This window comes from Stegodyphus dumicola, chromosome 2 (assembly GCF_044657685.1).
Source record: "Stegodyphus dumicola isolate Sdum_Otavi_A_Nest chromosome 2, ASM4465768v1".
Classification (NCBI taxonomy): Eukaryota; Metazoa; Arthropoda; class Arachnida; order Araneae; family Eresidae; genus Stegodyphus; species Stegodyphus dumicola.
The window spans coordinates 177,753,672-177,776,940 of record NC_140769.1 but is presented as its reverse complement, the minus strand read 5'-3'; the positions used below and the strand labels follow the sequence as shown (position 1 = coordinate 177,776,940).

General features: G+C 34.1%; 1 protein-coding gene across 1 annotated transcript; it reads left to right on the top strand.

Annotated features, from left to right (window-relative positions):
• Positions 1-10,868: 10,868 nt before the first annotated feature.
• Positions 10,869-22,981, top strand: LOC118204146 (uncharacterized). Its single transcript, XM_085811477.1, has one exon. The coding sequence runs from the start codon at positions 11,178-11,180 to the stop codon at positions 12,954-12,956; it is 1,779 nt and encodes a 592-aa protein (XP_085667603.1). The 5' UTR covers positions 10,869-11,177; the 3' UTR covers positions 12,957-22,981.
• The last annotated feature ends 288 nt before the right edge of the window (positions 22,982-23,269 follow it).

Sequence of the window (23,269 nt, the reverse complement as noted above, 5' to 3'; positions counted from 1 at the left end):
AAGTTTTGTAGAAAAAGAAAATATGTACATTTATATGTATATTTACGACGTAATTACAAAATGTTTACATCCGAACGCGTCAAATCCCATTAAACTAAACGGTAAATGACCCAATGTTTTGGTCACCACGTAGGGATCGCCGGTGCTTCAGAGCAGGGTACTGGAGAAACTTGTTTAGGGCAACTCCATCTTACTTCCTACTTCCATGTACTGTACCGAGTTCATCGACCTCGCCTCACGGGCTCTGGGTTGTTTCTTCTTTGGTTTTCGCCTCGCAAAAGCGTCGCCTTAACTCCACTGCTGCACCCTTCGCTGGATAAAACAGGTCGTATTTTATTCTTTCTTCTGATTTTCTTTATTCACCGTGCTGATAAGGGTACCTTCGGGTACGGCCTCTAGTTAGGCCTTTTTCCAACTTTTTGCCTCACATGATTAATCAATATGACACAACAAACATAACTGTAACTAATAATAACATAAACATGGAAAATTCACCTCCAAACTCAGAAAATCCTCACATGAGACATCTCAATGATGAACCCAACGTTCTCCAAATATTAAGTCCCAAAATTACTTTAACCAATGACGTCGAAACTACCAGATCCTTGGTGGAAGATATCCAAGATATCCGTAATGACACAAATGTGATTTTGTCCGCTAGTGATAAAAAAGAACTAAACTTTCTCCTTGTGAAAGCCATTAATCAACTGCGTATGCAGGAAAACGAGATGGCCAATGCAAAAATAAACGAATTACAAACCTCTAACGAAAAGCTCGCTAAGCAATTTGAAGAGATTAAAAACTTCTGCGACATACTTCAATCCACTAGTGGTTTCAAAGAACAAAGAAAAAGAAAATTGTGCCATAGACAAACGGATTCTGACTCCGATGAGGAGCCTTCCCTCAAAACCAGCAATCGATATAAACAATTAGAGAACCAAATAGACGACATGCATTTGGACAACGAAGATGAATCAGCCGCTCAGCTCACTACCACGCCAAAAGACCAACAAAACAAAAGTGACACCATTCCCGCAAATAGAAAACCAAACTCCAGCCCCAAAACAAGCAGAATTGATAAAATGCCAATTATTGTCGTAGATGACGTACCAAAAGCGGATGAATTCTTAAAAAACTTAAACAAGCAAACCGGAAAAGAGATAACTGGCACCTTAAAAGGACGCCGCCTTGAAATACAGCCTGCAGACTCTGACTCACATCGATTCATTCGCAAAATAGTCGAAGAAACTAAGCTTAAAGCCCACACCTACTTATTGCCCGAAGATAAAGTTTTAAAAGTCATAATAAGAGGCTTACCCATCACCACAGATCCCCAAACCATCACTCAAGAACTTCTTGACAAAGGATTTAAGGTTAACTTTATTACACTATTAAGAAACAGAAAAGAAAATAAACCAATGCCGCTTTTCTTAGTACATATACCAAAATCAGAAGAAAATAAGGAAGTATTCACAATCAAACGCATAGGTTATATGAACGCAACAATAGAATCATTACGCAAGAAACCTGGCCCTCCACAATGCTATAGATGCCAGGGATTTTTTCACACTTCCCTGCTCTGCACCAGATACTGGGTATGCGTCCGCTGCGGAGGCAATCACAAATCTATAGAATGCACCCGTAGTCGTGACCAGGCAGCCATATGTTATCACTGCAAAGGTCCTCACCCAGCCAACTTTTCAAATTGCCCAGCCAGACCAAAAAACAAACAAGTTCAGTTCCAACCCAGTCCTCCACCAGCAATCAATCCCTGGATTAACAGAATACAAGACTTTCCTCCGCTGACATCAAACAGTAACGAAAATATCGCTCAAACCTCCATTCAAAACGAAATTCTAACAGAAGAAACTACCAGCACGGCAGAATCCTCCCTGTCAGACCTCTTTGACTTCTCTTCGCTAAAAACAATCTGGACAATAGTGATACAAGGACTCAAAAACATTAAAACCAAGAAATCACCTCTTGATAAAATAATCGCAGTAATCGAAATCATTGAAAAAATAGGAAATCATCTTTAGTGCTAATAAATTCAAGAACAGATGCAACATAAAAATCCTCTCTTGGAACGCTAACGGTCTTTACCATAAAAAAGATGAATTATCCAACCTCATTATTGAAATTGAACCTGACGTAATACTCATACAAGAGACTCACCTTAAACCAGCACTCAAAGTACTTTATGCTAATTATAAACACCTACCGTACGGATCGTGAGACAGGAAGAGGCGGTGGCATCATCACATTTGTTAAAAGGAGCATAAAACACGCTCAAATTCCTAATCCCAGTACCACTTTCGAAAGTAACACAACAGAAATTGTAATAGAACATAAAAAATTCAAAATTTCGAATGTATACATTTCACCAAATAATAATCCCAGCGCACAAGAATTGATTCACCTCATTAATTCTAATACTTCTACCCTTGTCGGACGGGATTTCAACGCCAAACACCCCTGTTGGAACCGAGGACCTGCTAACAAAAAAGGAAATGACATATTTAAACTCATTCAATCAAATAATTATAACATTCATGCTCCAGACGAGCCCACCCATTACGGGTGCAATAGCGCCACCACAATTGACTTCTTCATCTCAAACAACATTACTAACAGATGCAATATCTCTGTAATTTCAGCCGTGTCTTCCGACCACAACCCCATTGTATTTGAAATCCCCATTAATAAATACCTCCCCTCACTTGACAGAAGTATAGGAGTTACAAATTGGATCAAATACTCTGAAATTCTGAATAACTCCATACAAGGTAACCCATGCATCAACAATTCAGAAGATTTAGAACACGAAGTCGCAAAATTTACCAACAGCATCAATTCTGCTTTAAAGGAAGCCACCAATACTTTTTATGTGAACAAGCCTTTCCTTCTCCTGCCTGCCGATATAAGAAATAGGATTAAAGAGAAAAACCGGATCCGTAAAAGATGGCAAACCACCAGGGATCCACAACTCAAACACGAACTAAACTCTATGCAAAAAGAAATCAACAGAAGAATTAAGAACTTCAAAAACCAAGAATGGACCAATTTCCTAAATAACCTAGCTATAGAGGACAATTCGCTATTTGACATTTCCCGCAAATTCAAGAAACCTTATAAACCTATTCCACCTATCCATGGACCTAGTGGAACTTCATATACAGAAGAAGATAAAGCTAAATCTTTTGCGGACTATATGGAAGATACATTCACTCTTAATCCCATTCCGTACGACAATAACCATATTGAACGGGTCAACCAGGTGGTCAATAACTTCCTTAATACCCCTGCTCCGTACAACTTCACTTTCCTGACTACCCCAACAATTGTTGCCAACACAATCAGCGCCTTACAAACGAAGAAAGCCCAGGGCACGATGGCATCTCGATCAAAGCACTGAAGCATCTTCCGATCAACGCTCTTACCTGCCTAACTAAGATAATCAACAACATTATCAAATTCGCTCATTTTCCTAACTCATGGAAGCAAGCTATAATAATTGTTTTTGCTAAACCGCAACAAAATCCAACTTTCCCACAGAACTATCGCCCTATCAGTTTACTTAGCCACCTGTATAAAGTTACTGAGAAAATCCTACTTTTCCACATCCAAAAAATTCACCCTTCCATGAATTTTCTCCCAGAAGAACAATTCGGTTTTCGTAATCATCATAGCACTTGCCACCAACTTCTTAGAGTTATCAACATTATCACTGAAGGCTACAACTGCAAACTTCCGACCGCTGCTATATTTCTCGATATCGCGAAAGCTTTTGACAGGGTATGGCATCGAGGCCTTATTTACAAACTCTCAATTTTCCAGATCATTTTATTCGCTTAATAGCCTCTTTTCTCAGCAAAACATTCAGAATCAAAATCGGTACTGCTTACTCTACCAGCAGACTAATCAATGCTGGTGTCCCACAGGGGTCGGCACTTTCGCCGTACCTTTTTAATATTTATACACAAGATATCCCTAAAGACCCTTCTGTTCATCTTGCACTCTTTGCCGATGACACCGTCATACTTACTAAAGTCTGCACTGTTATAGCCGTAAGAAACCAACTCCAAAGCTATCTCATAAAACTGGAAAAATGGCTTACCCTTTGGAGGATTAAAATTAACACTGATAAAATTAAGGCAATAATTTTCCGTAAAGGAAACATGAAATACTATCCTCCACCCCCTGAAATATTTGACGAAGAAATAGACTGAATTAATGAAACCAAATACCTTGGAGTCACCCTTGACCAAAAACTTACCTTCAGAACCCATTTCTGGTCCGTAGTACAAAAATTTAAAATCACCACAGCTACTATGCGACCTCTTCTTGGTAGAAAAAGCAACTTATCTACTACAAACAAATTAATTCTATATCGCTCCATACTGCGCCCAGCTCTTCTTTATGCAGCAGCGATCTGGGGACATGCAGCTAAAACCAATATTAAACAAGTACAAATTCTACAAAATAAAATTTTACGAGAAATTATCAATGCTCCTTGGTATATTCCCAACATCTATGTTCACAGAGACCTTCGAATGGAACTTATTCAAGAGTATATTAAACGATTAGCGGTCAACTTCTTTTATTCAGTACCAACCCACAGTAATAGGCTTATTAGCACTCTCAGACACTCCCCGCGTCCCAGAGATAAATATCGCTACCCTTGTGACATCCTCCCCGCATAAGATTCACAACCTTAATTGACTCATTCACGCAAAACTGACTCTGCGGTCTTACCACCCGCGGCTACATCTTATAACGACACTGAACTTGACACCCCCCCTTTTTTTCGCCGCCGCTAGTGCGGACCTCACTCTCTTTCATCCGCCTCCCACACACCTTTCACCCTTCTCTTTCTCCCCCACCCGATCTTTATCAGAAGTCGAGTAAAAAGATGTTTCTACATCTTGACACTCGAGAATAAAATACGATCTGTGTGTGTCTGTGTGTGCAACACAGTACGGGAAAAAAAATCATTTTTACGTGCACAGCGCAAAACTGTATATCAGAAATTCTAAAGATATGCTCATTTTAAAACTAGTTTGCGATATTGCTGTTAAACTGAATTTTATGGTTTAAGTGTAAAGAACATTATATGATAAAGAAATGTAACACACAGAACGTTAAAAAAAAACGCCCCTTGGGCGTAATGTAAAATCTAAAAGCTTTCATTATTTTTATTTTATTTATTTATTTATTTATTTATTTTGCTTGTTAATTCTGTTGCGGTTTGAATGTTCTTATGTGGTTTCTTTTTTTAATCGAGTGTTTTTCCCCCCTGTGGGCTTTAGCGCTTTTTCTGCATATATTACGGAAAGGGCGTATAAACGTTTGTAAATTTATTTAAAGATGAGGGGGGATCCAAAAGGGTTTCCCCCTGAAATAAATTCATATATAAAACCCTTCAAAAAGACTTTACATTTTTCTTGAAAAGGGTAAGTGAAAAAATTTTCTTGTATTGTTCGTTTTAAAGTTGCTTATTTTAATGTTTTGTATTTCTTTTTGGCTCAATCCTAGGAGATTGGAAAAGCTAACGTTGTGCAATTCTCTGACTTTTTTAAAGGAAAATAGATCGATATGTACATGGGCAAAGCCAATGCAGTGCGCAATGCCGACGTTGTGCGCGATGCCGAGTTTGTGCAATTCTGAGATGTTTTTTTTTAAGTGAAAATAGATCGATGAGCACATGGGCAAAGCCAATGTGGTGCACAATGCCGAGTTTGTGCAATTCTGGGATTTTTTAAGTGAAAATAGATCGATGTGCACATGGGCAAAGCCAGTGTGGTGCGCAATGCCGTGGTTGTGCGCGATGCCGAATTTGTGCAATTCTGGGATGTTTTTTAAGTGAAAATAGATCGATGTGCACATGGACAAAGCCAATGTGGTGCGCAATGCGGAGTTTGTGCAATTCTGGGATTTTTTTAAGTGAAAATAGATTGATGTGCACATGGGCAAAGCCAATGTGGTGCACAATGCCGTGGTTGTGCGCGATGCCGAATTTGTGCAATTCTGGGATGCTTTTTTAAGTGAAATAGATCGATGTGCAGATGGGCAAAGCCAATGTGGTGCGCAATGCCGAGGTTGTGCGCGATGCCGAGTTTTTGCAATTATGGGATGTTTTTTTAAGTGAAAATAGATCGATGTGCACATGGACAAAGCCAATGTGGTGCGCAATGCCGAGTTTGTACAATTCTGAGATTTTTTTAAGTGAAAATAGATCGATGTGCACATGGGCAAAGCCAACGTGGTGCGCGATGCCGAGTTTTTGGAATTCTGGGATGATTTTTAAGTGAAAATAGATCGATGTGCACATGGGCTAAGCCAATATGGTGCGTAATGCCGAGGTTGTGCACGATGCCGAGGTTGTGCGCGATGCCGAGTTTGTGCAATTCTGGGATGTTTTTTTTAAGTGAAAATAAATCGATGTGCACATGGGCAAAGCCAATGTGGTGCGCAATGCCGAGGTTGTGAGCGATCCCGAGTTTGTGCAATTCGGAGATTTTTTTTAAGTGAAAATAGATCGATGTGTACATGGGAAAAGCCAATGTAGCCAAAGTTTCAAATTGTGGCCAACAAATATTATCGCCCTGTATTATATTTAAAGGAATTAAACGATTAAAAATCTTCATAAATGTATGTATGTTTCCCTCATTTTGATAAAACAACGGTACCTAGAAACATCAAATTTAGAATAACGTCATCCTCCTGCGAATATGGGCATCTGGAAGCCCAAATTTGAAATTTGGAATTTGTTTTATTATCGTTTTAATATTTTGTAAAACTTTAACGAATTTTTGATTAATATACTGAGGAATTTCAAAGCAAGCAATGACAATGCTCTACAGATAAAAACATTTTTATCTCCAGCGCGCGAGACTGTGTATCGGAAAATCTAAAGATTTGCTTATTTTAAAATTATTTTGTGATATCGCTGTTGAACTGAATTTTACGGTTTAAGTGCGAAGAACATGATATTTAATTAATAAAGGTAACACGCAAAGTGTTAAAAAATGCACCTTTGGGGCGTAATGTAAAATCTTAAATTTCAGATTTTATTTTGTTTCTTAATTTCATTATATTTGTTGTCTTTTTTTTAATTTCCTATCGTTGACAATATTACCTATCGTAGCTTTAGATATCGAAAAGCCATGGCTTTCACAGCGCTTTTTAATAACTAGATACGAATAAATTTCTTCGGAGAGAGCACAAATGTCCGAAGACAAATTGTCAGTTAGCAGACGATAATTTATGCTTTCAAAACTATACTTGCAGTTAAAAAGAATTTCCAAGCAGACGATTTCTTTTGGAATTTTTACTTCGTAATTTGAGCAGTTAATTCATTTGCCGTTTGAATGTTCTTTGGTAGTTATCAATCGAGTGGTTTTATCTGTGTGTTTTTGCCCTTTTTCTGCGTATATTTCGCTAAATAAACAATCGCTATGGATTTATCTGTGATGCTGAGAGAGGTGAGTGAATGTACATGTAAATTTATTATTTTATTGGAAATGCAAGGGAAACGTGCCGTCATTGTCAAAAAGACTTTTTATTTTCCTGAAAAGGGTAAGTGAAAATATTTTTTCTTTTTAAAATTGCTTATTTTTAATGTTTTCTTATTTTCTTTTATTGTGAGAAATTAGATTTTTTAAATTTATTAATGTGTAGAATTCTAATATGAAACTATAGAACGTGGTTTAGGAATTTAAGAAACATGGAAATGAAAGCTGTGTATAATGTTGATATTCAATAATAAATATTTTCCCTTTTTTTATTAATATAAAGCTTAAAAATTTTTAGAAAATAATGAAGATTGTTTACTTACTAGTATGTAAGGGATAGTGTCGTTACGTAGCAATAAGGTAATTTTGTAAAGATGATAAAGGTAAAATGTTCCGCAATATGAAATTAAAATTTAAAAAAATCTCTTTTTATTTGTATAAATACTAAAGCTTAAAAATATTCACCCTGTATGAGAGACTGCTACGTTGTTTACAATTTTAATAACTGTTACAATTCACTTACCGTATTTAGTAGTTTGAAATACAAAAAATTTAGTATACTTATTTCTACATCTGTAGAGAATACATTGTGACGTCACAAGTTTAGTCCCACCCATTTATGAACGTCACATCGCTCTGCCTTCTCAACTTTGTTTATACAACGTTTACTGGCGATTTTCAAAAAATCGCCGCTACTGAAAATCGCCAAGCAGTGGGCTAAAGCACATTTTCACCGAACATAATTATGATTAATATAATATTTGTTTGTATATAAAACACTTAATTTAAATAACACAGCATGCACTCTAAAGCAACAGAAAATGATTAAAAATGACTAAAATAATTAATTAAGTCAAATAACAACACCTATAACCACAGCAAATTCTGGAAATCAAAAGGCAGACAATGATCTGTATGTCTACTACATGGAGGTAGGAAAGGGAGGAGGGGCCAACCCGCGCTGAAAGTGAAGCACTGCTTTGAAGCTTGGGTCACTAGATGGGGTGTTCTTTGTTTACATTCAGAAGCTCGCTTGACAAGATTCTGATAGTATTTCGACACACGACAGTTCCATAGAAATCGAAAAAGGGACACTTTCGCATGAAAGAAACATTCATAGTGTGATGGACAATAGCTTTGTATAGTTTAGTGATATTTACGCAAAAATCACATCTTGGTTATTTTTCGATAACTAACAACAGCGATTTTGATTATGAATTAGTTTTATAAAATTCTAAGCTGTTGCACTACAAAAATATAGATTTTAAGAAAAATGTTATGCTTAAAGAATGAAAAATACCTTACGGTACATTTAAAATTGTATACATCTTTCGATACCCTTGATAGAGTATTCGATACTTTTATTTTATTTTCCAAACGTCAAAATGTTTTAAATAAAACAAATTTTTTTAACATCCATATATTATTGTAACATGTACCTTTTAAAATATTTTAGAGGAGAGGCTTTACTGCTGCTCATTTTAAACCCAGCGTTTTAGTTTTATATATCTGAAAAATAATCACTTTGGGCTTACACGTTTTACTTATTTGGGTTAATTAAAAATAAAATTACCATCAAATGCTGCAATCCTCGTCAAAATTAATAAATATACACACAGATATGCCAACAAGTTAGCTTTCCCTTGATTCGGAACCACACATTTGTGTAAAATTATGTACAGTTTAAAATTATGTACAGTTTTACACAAATGTGTGGAACAGAAGAGGGATGGATACATTTGAGATTTTGGCGGAAGTACCATGTGCGGTCAAGATGATGTGACCATGTAAGCGTGCTACATCATCAAGACAGCTTATTAAGAATTTGAAAATAGGGTAATCGACGCAAGTGAAAACATTTGTATATCCTGCCAAAGGAGGTCCGATCAGAACGTAATAAAGAGTTTTGGAATATGTATTGTTGAAATGAAGGGTAAAAAAAATCTGATAAGTATAATTAAAAGAATTATTCTCCTTACATTTTTTAATAACTCAGTTACAGTAACATTATACTGCAGTTAACAGCAATACAAAAGGCATTTGAGTAATATGAATGAAATCTTTTCAACAGCACATAATAGCAATTGGTAATGCTTACCAAAAGTCAGAAGACAGTTGCATTACAGAAAATATACGAAATTAAGCTGAACTTTTTTTATTTCCAATGCTGATTTTTCTTCAGATATTCTCTGGTTATTTGAACTAAGGAACTATTTCATGATAATGATAAAAGTACAAATATTTACAAGCTTTTGATAGTATAAAATTATCACTATTAGAAAAGTAAACGGTTTATTTGTATGCATATAGAATACTAAATTTAGAAGTGAAATTAGAAAATGCTTATACGTAAAATTAGATGCTTATACTTACTTATTCATGCTGGAAAGTAACACATGCCTGTCAATAAGTAAGCAATAATTTCTAAAATATTTCGGCTTTTCTTACAGCACCTATCATATACACACCTGAATTTCCATAGAATATACAACATTTAAACAAAGCTTCATTTCCTAGCATGAATTCTTACAGCCAAGCGAATCATGAACTCCATTACCGATAATTCGACAGAATTGTATTGATCTTTCAAACACCAGAAATTAATCATGATTGCGATTTTGCCGGTCATCAAAATAATATAACTTCAGTCATCTTCTTTACTGTTAAGAGAGTTTGCGGGCATTCCGATCTGGTAAATTCGGTTTACCAGCTAACAGGCAGTTGCGACTGGTAACGTCACAATTGAATTCGCCCCTAAGGCCCCTTGACACTCGAGAATAAAATACGATCTGTGTGTGTGTGTGTGTGAACGAAGCTTATCGCAGAAGCTCTCCTGGCATGAAAGCAAACCAGCTTCCCATTGCAATTTTGACGTCATCAGTTGCCAGAGCGGTAAAGCGTTGCAGTTGAATTCGATTTTACCAGACGATAGTAGTAACGCCTCTTGCCAGCCGAAATTTGCAAATTGCCAGAGCGTTGCAGTTGAATTCGCCCCTAAATCACAAGCAGAACCCCATGAATTCGCCCCTAAATCACAAGCAGAACCCCAGTCTGCATTTACACATTCATAATTGATCTCGTACGTCAATCATTTTATGGTGCATATTCAGCTAGCGATCTTAGTCGATCAATCTTTGACCCCTTTCAAAATTTCATACTACCCCAGGGTATCAACACTGAACCCGTTAGTTTTCCCTGTATTAAACAATTAAACCGTTTTAACAAAAATCTTCCGATATTAATATGTGTGGTTGGATGTTGAGCGGGTAAAAGGCGATATCTAGACGCATTTTCTCGAAATCCATGTAGAAGTAAGTTAGGAAACACAGCTTGTTCGCAAAGAGTGAACTCGTTGCTGGATGATTGCAGTGTAGGGGTAAATAGAAGCAAATAACGCCAAGTAGTAAACCTGTTCTAAAAGTATGTGACTGGGAGTGTGCCTTCGTGTTTTTAGAAATTTGGTGGTCGTCAATGAAATAAATTAAAAAAGTAGCAGATTTCTCTTTCGCTAATGTTATAAAAATTAAATAAATAATTAGTTGGTCTTAGGAATTTTCTTGAAGTATTAAATAAAATTTGTACAAATCTGCGCATATTAGTTGAAGGAAGTTGTATTTTATAAAAAAATAAGTGTTTATACTCAATATCTATCTTTTCATTAGAATGGAAAAGCGATCAGATGACGAGAGTGAGAAGTATTGTGAAAGTGACAAAAATAGCGAAAGCGGAGAAAAAGTATTTGAAACTATTTTACCGGACTCTTTACCGGACTCAGCAAACATTTTAAAATGTAATTTTTGCCAGTTTTGTTTTACTGATCAATCACAATTAGATCAGCATCTTTTAATTCATTCTGGTGAAAAGCTACATGAGTGTAGTATATGTGGAAAATGTTTTATTGATGATAATTATCTGCAAAATCATATAACCTGGCATACTCAGAATGAATTCAAAAATACTTATACTTGTGATGTATGTGGTAAAACTTTTGACAGTGAATCTAAATTTCGAAGACATAAATACTGCCATGCTGAGAAATCTTATTTATGTGAAGTATGTGGAAAATGTTTTGTTTCAAAAACTCATCTTATTCGGCACACCAAAATTCATACCGGTGAAAAACCATTTGAATGTCATATATGTGGAAGAAGGTTTCGTGAAAATGCTGCTCTTAACACTCATTTTGTTGTCCACAATAACAAACCGTTAATCATTGATGCAGTCAAGCCTCAACAGAGTAATTTGGAGATGTTTTCATGCACTGTGTGTGGTAAAAAATTTGAAACTAAAAATAAATTACGTTGTCACAAGCTTTATCATGGTGACAAATCTTTATACTGTGACTTATGTGGGAAATGCTTTATTAAAAAAAGTCATCTGTCCCAGCATTATCGAGTTCATACTGGAGAAAAACCATTCAAGTGTGAAATATGTGAGAAGGCTTTTGCCCAACCAAGTAGTCTTAGATCACATTCTGTTATCCATATGAAAGAAAAACATAATAATGATACTAAAGTACACCATATATGTGAGAGATGTGGTGAAGTGTTTAGTAATGGATATTTATTAAGTAAACACAACTGCATGCAAGCTGGTGAAAATGGTTTTAAATGTGATGTATGTGATAAGTGTTTTGTTAACAAATGTGTTCTTTCTGTACATTATCGAACACATACCGGAGAAAAACCTTTTAAATGTGATATATGTGAACAAGAATTTTCAAGAAAAGCCAATCTGTTAGAACATTACATTACACATACTGGAGAGAAACCTTTTGAATGTGATGTTTGTGGTAAGGGTTTTGTGTATAAAGGTGCTCTTTCGTTGCATCTTAAAATACACTCTGGTGATAAACCATTTAAGTGCGATGTTTGCGGCAAAGGTTGTTTAACAAAAAGCTGTCTTTCTAAACATTATAGGACTCATACAGGAGAAAAACCATTTCAATGTGAAATATGCAAAAAAGGATTCAGTACTATTGGCAGTCTGAAATCACACTCTACTTTACATGCAGAAAAAGTATATACTACTGAAGGTGGACTGCATTTGTGTACTACATGCGGTAAAACATTCGAGGATGAGTCTTCATTATCTAACCATCGATGTGTTAATTCTGATAAACAGTATGCTTGTGAATTGTGTGGGAAAAGCTTTCATCAGAAGGGTTCACTTTCTCAGCATTATTTTATACATACTGGTGAAAAACCATTTCAGTGTGAAGTGTGTAAGAAAAGATTTGCTAAACGTAGCAATCTTAAAAGTCATACTCGTCTTCATATGAAAACGAAGACTAATGATAGCAAAAATAATCCTCCATCCTCAAAATCTATAAATGAAAATATATATAATTGTGATAAATGTGAGAGAACATTTAAAATGAAACGTTCATTATCTAATCATCGCTTGTTTTGCCATGCTATGAAGCCATTCTATCCAGTGTAATAACTAAGTATATTAGCTATTCCATATCAGTGAATTCTTCTGCTTTGTAATGATGCAGTTACTTCCTATTCCAATCAAATAGTGTCATTTTCATTCATATAGAAATTTTCCATTGTGTTGGGGAATTGTTATAAAATTCTCTGAAATGGAAATGAAAATGTTTCATTCTGATAAAATGTTTGACTAATCTTGAAAATTAAGATGCTTATATGTGAACTGGGCATAAATGATAAATTTCCAATTTTGGCAACAGATTATAATTAATGCATTAACTCTTTTATAACAAAAGAGAAATTCTTTTATTCTTAAATTTATTATTAATTGTGAACAAGTACAACTTTATGTAAAATTATGGATTTAAATTTTTAGACATATTTTAGGATATGCCTTCTTCTAAGAAGGCCACTAAGCTAGGTAAGGATATGCCTTCTTCATTTTTAAAGATAAGCATTTTTATAAGAAAGGATAATTTTAAGTCTGTGAAATCTCATTTGGGACTGAGTAAAATGTATGGAAAGCACTGTTGAATTATGATACTGGGCATCAATGAAAAAAAAAATTTCTTTTGCAAAAACGAATTATTATATTCTATAAATGCCTTCTTGCAATCTGTAACATAACTTTGTTTTTGGTAAATTATATACTGTCATTGAAAGTTTTCTGTGAATTCCACTACGCTGAAAACAAAATGTGCATTATTTCTAAAAGACTAACTATCCACATTTGAATAACATGACTGTTATGTTATGCTGATGTGCTAAATGAAATTTGCTTAAAACAGTTTTGAATCTGTAAAAAAGGAAATATTGCTGCATTAATCTGAGACTGGAAAATACTTTCAGCAGATTGTGATTTAAATGATAAAAAACATTACCATCACTTAAATTTATGTCATAGCTAATTAAAATTTATATGGCAGTTCTTGGTTAACAGGCAGCTGCTTGGCATCAAATGCAAATGTTAATAAGGAACCAACTCATGACAGAATAGCAATCTTGAATAATATACAAAGCATTATGAAGTGAATGGCTATTTTATTAAAGCTAAATAAGTATAAAACAGAAACTTACTGATTAGAAGCACTATGAAGTGACGGGCTAAAACAGCGATTAAATCCAAATAAACAAAATCAAAGACAAATATAGAAACTTACTGATAAGAATGTATATAATTATTCCAGTTTCCAAAATTCTACCTTTTGAGCTGTTGGCACTAGAGTTAAATAAACTAAACTGTGTAGGTTAAAATAGCATGCTAAATAATAATTATTGGTGATGTCAAACAACAAAAATCAGGGTAATGTTTGTAAATTTTGCAGGACTTGTTTCGATGTTTTAACTACAGAACTATCTTTCTCCAGCTGCCTAAGTGCAAATGAATATTCAGCTGCCTTCATTTATTCTTTGTACTTACTTTGCTAGTTCATTTGTACTTAGGCAGCTGAGGAAGATGGTTTTGTAGTTAAACCATCGAAACTAGTCCTGCAAAATTTACAAATGTTACGCTGTTTCTTATTGTTTGACTTCTCCCATTAACTAAACAGTTATATATTTATAAAGAATATAAAAAAAAAATCAAATCTTTATTCCCTGTAGAAACTTAAACTTTTTTTTTTTTTTCTTTCTATGTTACAGTTTCTTATTGCAGCAGAATTTTGGTTCTCCAATATGCCTGAACAAAGTCCTTCAGCAGATGATATTTTTTGTCTTGAAAAAATATCTCAACTCTTCTCTTCATCATTTGGCAGATGCTACTTGTAATAATCCATGATAATTTTTAAAAAAATCAGCTCTTTCACAGGGAAAATGTCAAAGAGAAAATTATGGGATCAATCTTGGGTTTTCATCCGCAGAGAACCCGTTGGCACCGTTGCATTTTTGCTCGCCAAGCTCGCAGTAGCCGTAAACGTGATTTTTAGTGCATGTAAATTCAAGTTAGCAGACAAAACAATATATTAAGCATATGGTTGTAAAATTCACAGATAATAAGCATGTAGATGTAAAACTAACCGGTTAAATGTTATATACGAAAATAAATTTGTATTAAATTCAAGTTGGCACAGAAAAGAATATATTAAGCATAAGAAAATATACAGTCAAAAGTCGTTAATCCGGACTCGTCGGGACTTCGGCGATTCCGGATTATCAATTTTTCCGGATTATAGATCATCAGTTTAAATCTGGTAAAATGGCATGCAGAAATTATAAAATTAAAAATATGAAACCGTAATTTACGAAATAAAGAACAATTATGATCTAAAGGGTATCAAAATTTACAAAAAAAAAAGCTTAATATTTATTTGTTTACTTTATTAAACATTTCTTTCAATGTAAGTTGTTTAAGTTGCTTCGTTTTTTATGTTATAATACATTCTCTTTAATTCTATAAACAGATATAATTTCTTGTTCAGTTACAAAGTTCCGCTGTTTAAGTCCTATAATTGCTGTGTCGAGAATACCGACTAATTTGTCAATCGAAATTTTTTCGTTTTCAATAACCTCTGTTACTTTCTTCACTATCGGAAGCGAATTATAATGACGAGGAACTTGTTTTAAATCATATCAAAGACGGAGTACATCGAGAGGAAATACTACATTTAATAAGGAATTATAAGCCAAATAAAATAAAAACATCTGCCCTGAAGATAAGGATAGTGCTGACAGATCAACTTCAAATTAATTGCGCGCCGCGGCGTTCCCCCCCACCGAACAGCGTGAAATTGATAAACAGATTTCGGATTTCAAAACATACTTTCACTTTAGATCCTTTACATATTAGCAAATATATATCGGAAATTCTATTTGATATAATCAAAAGTTGAAGGTTACTTTTATAAAATTGCTCTAACAGTCTGCAAAAAATAATAAGCCGGATCCAATTCGAAGATTAAGGAGCAACGCAATCTGCAACATTAACTGAATTAGATAATTTTATCTTAGCTTATACCGTCCGTTATACATTAAACGCACATGCGTAAACGTTTTATGCGCACACGCATATTCGTAGCCATAAAGGTGTTACGCGCACACGTAAACGCCTATGCGCATGCGTCAACGCTACGTATGCGCAGAAAGTTTGTAGCTTTGAAGTCCGGATTATGGGTGTCCGAATTAACGACTTTTGACTGTATAAGCATTTATAACAGAAATAAAAATTCTTTTAAAAAATATAAATTAGTATTAATGTACTGAAATTAACCGGTTAAACGTGATAAACAAAAAAAAAACTGTCTTAAATTCCAGTTAACACAGAAAACAATATATTCCTTACACCAGCAGTGGTTTGCTAATTTTGATGACCATGGTGATGCATCAAACTATTCTGTCATCTTAGATAATCAATAATATTTTTTGTTTCAATTTAATCATCTATTTATCTCACACCTGCCATCCTCTGAAAGGTTACTGTTTGAAAAGCATTAACAATATATTATCTTGTTAAAATTTTACGTCATAAAAATTGATTTATTCTCATAATTTTAGATGGCAATAACCAATAATAAAAATAAAAGCATTACTTAATTATTTAAAATGCACATGCACATTTTTGCGGCCTACGGAAACAAATTATTTTAGAAGTTGGAAACCTCATAGTTCTTAGAGCTGTTAATAATTAAGAACACAACGTGAACAGCCGTGTTGCAAATAAGCATTCATCCCTCCCGCCGTATTTTCTTCCTTTCATCCCAAACCGAGAGCTATCTACAAAAATATTTCTATCTATTTGTTGTTAAAAAATTCAGAAAAAATAATAATAAATAAGAGAAGAATAATATAAATCTGCAAATGCGAACAACAACAGTGATAATTCAACAAAATGAACGCAAGAGGAATGGTACCAAACTTCGAACAAGCGAATAGGATAAATCCGCTGGGTTACCAGGTTTGAACTATTATCGCCAAATTTGGCGATGTTTACATTTACTGGGTTCTCTGTGGAAGTGCTTCCTCAATCTTTGTTAACCTGTCCATAATGATATTGTTGCATAATTACATCTGAGGTAAATTAAACAGGTCATTATATTTAGTGCCGTGGTGTACAACTGGCAGCCTGTTAACTGCGAAGTATTAATTAAACTTAATCCTGGAAGAGTTAACCATCCTTTTCCTAGTGTTCTCAGGATATAACTGTACTCCATGAAGAAATTGCATTAATATAAAAACCTTATAGTACTTCTTTTTGATAGCGACCTTGACGAGATAAACTGTATTGGCATATTTACGGCTTACTCGCATTTCTTAAGCCGTAAATATGCCTATCGCAAACAGCCATGGAAATGAAATTAACTAATTGGTGACCAGTGCAAATTGGTAATTTATTTGCTATTGAGAGCTAACTGGAAGTAATTAATATTTAAACTGTTTTTAAAAGAACTTGCATTAACTGAAGAAATGTAAACTGTGTGCACGTATGCAAATCGGTTCTTGTGTCATGTTAGCATGGAAAAGCAAATAATAAATATTTAGCACCAGATTTTAAGAGAGAATGGTCATTTTACTATTTAAAAGTGATAAACTGTTATATTAAAAAGAAAATTTTGAATAACTAAGGGAAAATATGTGAATATATGTAAATTTGTAACTGTTTGTTTTTTATTTGAAGGTAGAAGAATGCCAATTCCTCTTTCTGATCAAGGTTGCTATAAAATGGAAGTACCAAATATTATTTTTAAAAAATTGGTTGTAGTAAAATGAGTATAGACATTTAAATAGATACACATATTTTATAATTTACTGCTGCTTAATTTTTTATGTTCTTACAAATATATGTTTTACATATATTGCTTTTAACTTTCAATTTTTATTCTAATGACTGGACAAAAAGCACACTATCTTTTTGTCATTTTATCTTTTGGCTTTAATGGAGAATTGGGTGCCCCTTCGATTGGCGAAAAATTTTGTTCAATTTTGGCGATAAAATGCCATTTCTGGTTACCACGATAGTTTTAACTTAGTTTCAGCATCCGTACCATCACCTTAGGGTTACCATAACTCTGTTTTAACCTGATATGACGTCATCATTGCGACTTTCTTAAATGTAAATTTTATTGTTTGTTTCGTGATTGCATAAGTAATTTATGTAAAATTAAATGTAAATTTTATTGGTCGTTTTTGTGACTGCATAAGTAATTTAAGTAAAAATTAAATTAAAATTTTATTGGTTTATTATTATTATTATTATTATTATTATTATTATTGATTGCGTAAGCATTTCGTTTTACTGTTAGTTGCCTGCTTGATATTTAGTGCTATCTTTCTCTGTTATCTAGCAAAGTAGAATGTCTGGAAAAATTAATATGCATGTTTTTTTTTTTTTTTTTTTTTTTTTTTAATTGGAGCAAAATGGTAAGAGAGTTATTATTGATTGGTGTATGCATGAAGGTTTGATTAGTTCTCATTATGTTTGTCCTCTTTGTATGAAAGATATGCGTTTGATTGAAAGGAAGGATAGATCGGATGGCTATGAATGGGTTTGTCATGAAAAAAGTGTGAATGCTCATCATTGTAAGAGTTCTGTGAGGAAAGGTACGTGGTTTGAAGAGAGTAATATGAGTATTATTGAGATTTTATTATTTTCGTATTTGTGGGTGTACGAATCTGATTATGAATGAGGTGAATGTGAAATCGAATAAAACTGGCTGATTGGCGTAATTTTTGTAGAGAAGTGTGCATGGATGTATGTGTGAAAAAGAGTGATATGGTTGTGGAGATTGATGAAAGCAAGTTTGGTAAGAGGAAGTATAATAGAGGTAGACGAGTGAATGGTAAATGGGTGTTTGGTGGAATTGAAAGAGAGAGTGGAAAGTGTTTTTTTTTTTTTTTTTTTTTTAGGTTGTGGAAGACAGATCGAGAGAGACTTTGCTGGAGGTTATGAGGTGAAAAATTCTGCCTGGGACTATGATTATCTCAGATTGCTGGAAATCCTATGATTGTTTGAAAAATGAAGGTTTCCAGCACTTATCAGTTAACCATTCGTTGAACTTTATTGAACCTACGACTGATGCTCATACAAACAACATTGAAAGTATGTGGAGCAATATAAAGGGGGAATTCCGTAAGAACAGCGTTCAGATATCGTCAGAAGATATTTTTGATTCCTATTTTGCAGAGTTTATGTGACGAAGACAGTACAGAAATTCGGCGGAAGCAGATACGTTCTGAGACTTTTTGAATTGCATAAACGATCTGTATGTGCCGCAGTTTTCCGACGGTGCCGAAGAGATGTCGAAGTAGCGATCTAGATAAGTTTTATGTTTTACGAATTGTAAACTACATCATCAGGCTCAATCCTAGAAGATGTTGCACAAGTCTCGTTGTTTACTTATCTTAGGCTTGGATATGCGTTTTATGTTGTAATCTTGCCTACGCTTCTTGTTAAAAAAAATTTGTTATGCTATAGCTTCATATTTAAAGAAAACGTAAGTTATATTTTAACTGAATTGAAATGTTAGGTTTATAATGTTAATGCGCGAATTTTTTTTATTATAAATGTTTATTCAACTGTGTGGTTTCCTTTACATGAAAAGAGATTGCTGTGTACATGGGTAAAGCCCAAGGTAGTGCACAATGCCAAGTTTGTGCAATTCTTCGATTTTTTTTATGAAAATAGATCAATGTGTACATGAGAAAAGGCAAGGGAGTGAGTGCGCAATGCCGAGTTTGTGCAATTCTCGGATTTTTTTTAAGTGAAAATAGATGGATGTGCACATGGGAAAAGTCATGGTAATGCGTAATGCCGAGGTTGTGCGCGATGCCGAGTTTCTGCAATTCTGGGATTTTTTTAAAGTGAAAAATAGATCGATATGCACATGGGAAATGCAATGCCGAGGTTGTGCAAATCTCGGTTGTTTTTTTTAAGTGAAAATAGATCGATGTGCACATGGGAAATGTCAAGGTAGTGCGCAATGCCGAATTTGTGCAATTCTGGGATTTTTTTTAATTGAAAATAGATCGATGTGCACATGGGAAATGGTAGTGCGCAATGCCAATTTTGTGCAATTCTGAGATTTTTTTTAAGTGAAAATAGATCGATGTGCACATGGGAAAAGGGAGTGCACGATGGCGAGTTTGTGCAATTCTGGAATTTTTTTAAGTGAAAATAGATCGATGTGCATGTGGGAAATGTCAAGGTAGTGCACAATGCTGAGGTTGTGCGTGATGCCGAGTTTGTGCAATTCTGGGATTTTTTTTAAGTGAAAAAAGATCGATGTGCAGATGGGAAAAGTCAAGGGAGTGCGCGATGCCGAATTTGTTCAATTCTGCTATGTTTTTTAAGTGAAAATAGATCGATGTGCACATGGGAAAAGTCAAGGGAGTGCACAATGCCGAGTTTGTGCAATTCTCGGATGTTTTTCAAGTGAAAATAGTTCGATGGGCACATGAACACCGAGTTCGTGTAACTAGTGTTTTTCGAGTGAATATAGATCATTGTGCACATAGGCAAAGAGAGGCTGTGTGTGATGTCGTGCAGTAATGTGATATATTTTATGTGAAATGGTTAATCGTTTATATATATTAAATTTGTTTTAATTGTAAATTATATTTTAGTTAACTTTTCGTTGTATTGAAGTTCTATTCTTAATTCCTTGGTTTTTATATGTTGATAATGTTTTCTGACTTACAATAAATTTTGTTAGCCCGACGATTTACTCAACAGTAGCAAATCTGTAAACTTTGACCCTAAAAGTAACTTATTATTTTAATATGTAGTGTTATCTTAATTGCCCTTGATAATATGAATTCATTGATTCTGTGAGTGAAAAACATTGCTTAGTGTTCCACATTTGTAGTATTTATTTTCTTATTTCCTCTTCATTGTGAGAAAATATATTTTTTATTTACTAATTTTAGAATTCTAGTATGCCTATAGAGAATATGACGAGATTTAGGAATTTAAGAAACAGTGATACGAAATTGTGTATTATTCTGATATGCAATAAATATATTTTTCTTATTTTCATTAATGTGAAGTTTAAAACTGTTAGAAAATAATGAAGATTGTGCCGTTACGTAGCAATAAGGTAATTTGTAAGAACATAAAAACTTGTCTTAATATATTCAAGTAAGTGTTGCATGTTATTATTCTTAAAAATATTAACATTCTTATAAAATGTGAAATATGAAATATCATTAGGAATAATTTCAAAACTGATGGTGTCTTCTGTTCTTATTTTGGTTTTGCGTAGCGGCCATCTTAAAATTGTACCTTCTTGGCGCCGATATTGGCATCAAAAAGGAATCGCAAAAAAAAAAAAAAAAAAAAAAAAGGGGCACCCAATTCTACACTTTTACCTATCTTTTATATGGGATTTAGAAGACTGTTTTGTGTTTTCTATTTAACATATGATTTTACGGAGTTGAGGAAATGAAGTTGATTAAAGTGGCTTATCATGTGGGGCTTTACCAAATAAAATGCTATTTTTCTTTTTAATATGATCACTTTTTCATGTATTCTTAATGCTTCAGAATCTTTTAAAAGAATTGTGGAACTAATGTAATTGATATTTACTAAATTTTAAAAATGCTAATGCATCTTGTTTTCCTTAAGGAGGAATGTTAAGTTTCAGAGTTGGTTGAAAGTACCAATGCTACTGTATTGTAAGTGAACTTCCGAAATGGAAAATAATCAGACTAATGGTCTTTTTAATATTTATTTTAAAACTTGAACAAAGTTTTCTTGGTTAAATAGAAAGTAAAACATCAGCACAGTTACAGAAACAAAAGACATCGCTTTCCCGTCGTGGGATGTGACTTACTCCTTCGGCGTTTTCCAGATAAAAGCCCTTTTTTATTTGTGCTGCAAAGAAACCGCACAAGAGAGGGTTGTCATTAACGAGTTTTATTTTTGATCACTTTCTGGATATTTTGGCGGACACTTGGCAGATGTTCCCATGGGAACAGAACATTTTCTAATATAAACCTGGTATTTGATCAGAACTTAGGATTGTCACACTACCCTTCATATGTTTGGAAAAACCTATTTTAAAATTTTGGTTCAAGTTAACCTGACAACTGTGTTATGCGGTTGCAGGCTATGAGGCTTGTGTTCCTGGGCCAAAGCCCTATCCCAGAGCAATATAAATAGCCTGACATATAAGTAGCATAAAACTAAGCTAACTACACATATAAAAGATAGAATGAGTGAATCACAGCTTTCTCCATGCTTCAAGTTAGGTTTATGCGGTAACCACTCGCTAATGTCTCGCTTCTTAACGTGCTTGTACATTTGATGGTTGCTTGTAAAACCTGATCTGTTTAATCAGTAGCAGTTTTTTGTGTCGTATGTGTGATGTCAAATTGAGGCTGATATTGATTCTGAAACAGATGGCAAGCATTTTCTCTATTATAAAGTGAATCACTTAAATTTTTGGCTAATCTTTGGAATATGGTAACAGGTAGTTTGACGACATTTTGGTAAGACGATAAAGGTTACTAGGTAGGACTTTAGCAATAATCTGAGAAATACACATTTCGAATCAGATTATTTTGTCTTGGAGAAATGAGAGATCGAAATGGAAAATAATGTGACATGTCGTGACATTTTCTGGAAAATTCCGATCGAGATTTTAGCTAATAAGCGCTTAGAAACAATTTCGCTGCTAAGTGCAGAATCGCCCACTTATTTGTTTGACACTTTTTACAAGAGTAAGAAGAATTGGATTTTTGTCAATTTTCTTTGACTTTTTAAGTGAAAATAGGTCGATGTGTAGATGGATAAAGTTAAGAGTGTGCGCAATGCCATCTTTGTGCAATTTTGAGATGATTTTTTTAAGTGAAAATAGGTTGACGTGTACATGGATGCGCGTATATGTAGTTCTTAAAAACGTGCTAAGCAGTGGGCGATTCTGCACTTTCTCCCAATTTCGCACCTGATCTTCATCATGATTAAGCAGTTTTGTTCCATAAAAGTTCTAGCATAGGCGTAATTCGGCAAGCAGATTGTTGGAAAAAATGTTCAGTAAAAAAAAAAAAAAAAAATGCCTTTACTTCGTAAAAATAAAATGGCGTCAAAAAAAAAAAAAAAAACTTGCAGGTTGCTGTAGCAGGGTTGGTCGCCAAAAAATCGCCAAGTGACCATAATCCGAAGATTCACTAATTGTTTTTACAAACAAAATAATGGAAATAAAATGTTTAAATGCCCCTAATAAATAACTTTTGATCTTTGACCTTGATTTAGTAACAGCTGTAATATGTGTGTTTGCTGCTAATTTTCTGAAGGAATTAAGTACTTCAAAATAATTAGTAATAGAGAAAAGTCTGTAAAAAAGTCGATAATAACAAAACAAAACAAAAAAAGTGTTTTTATAAAATATG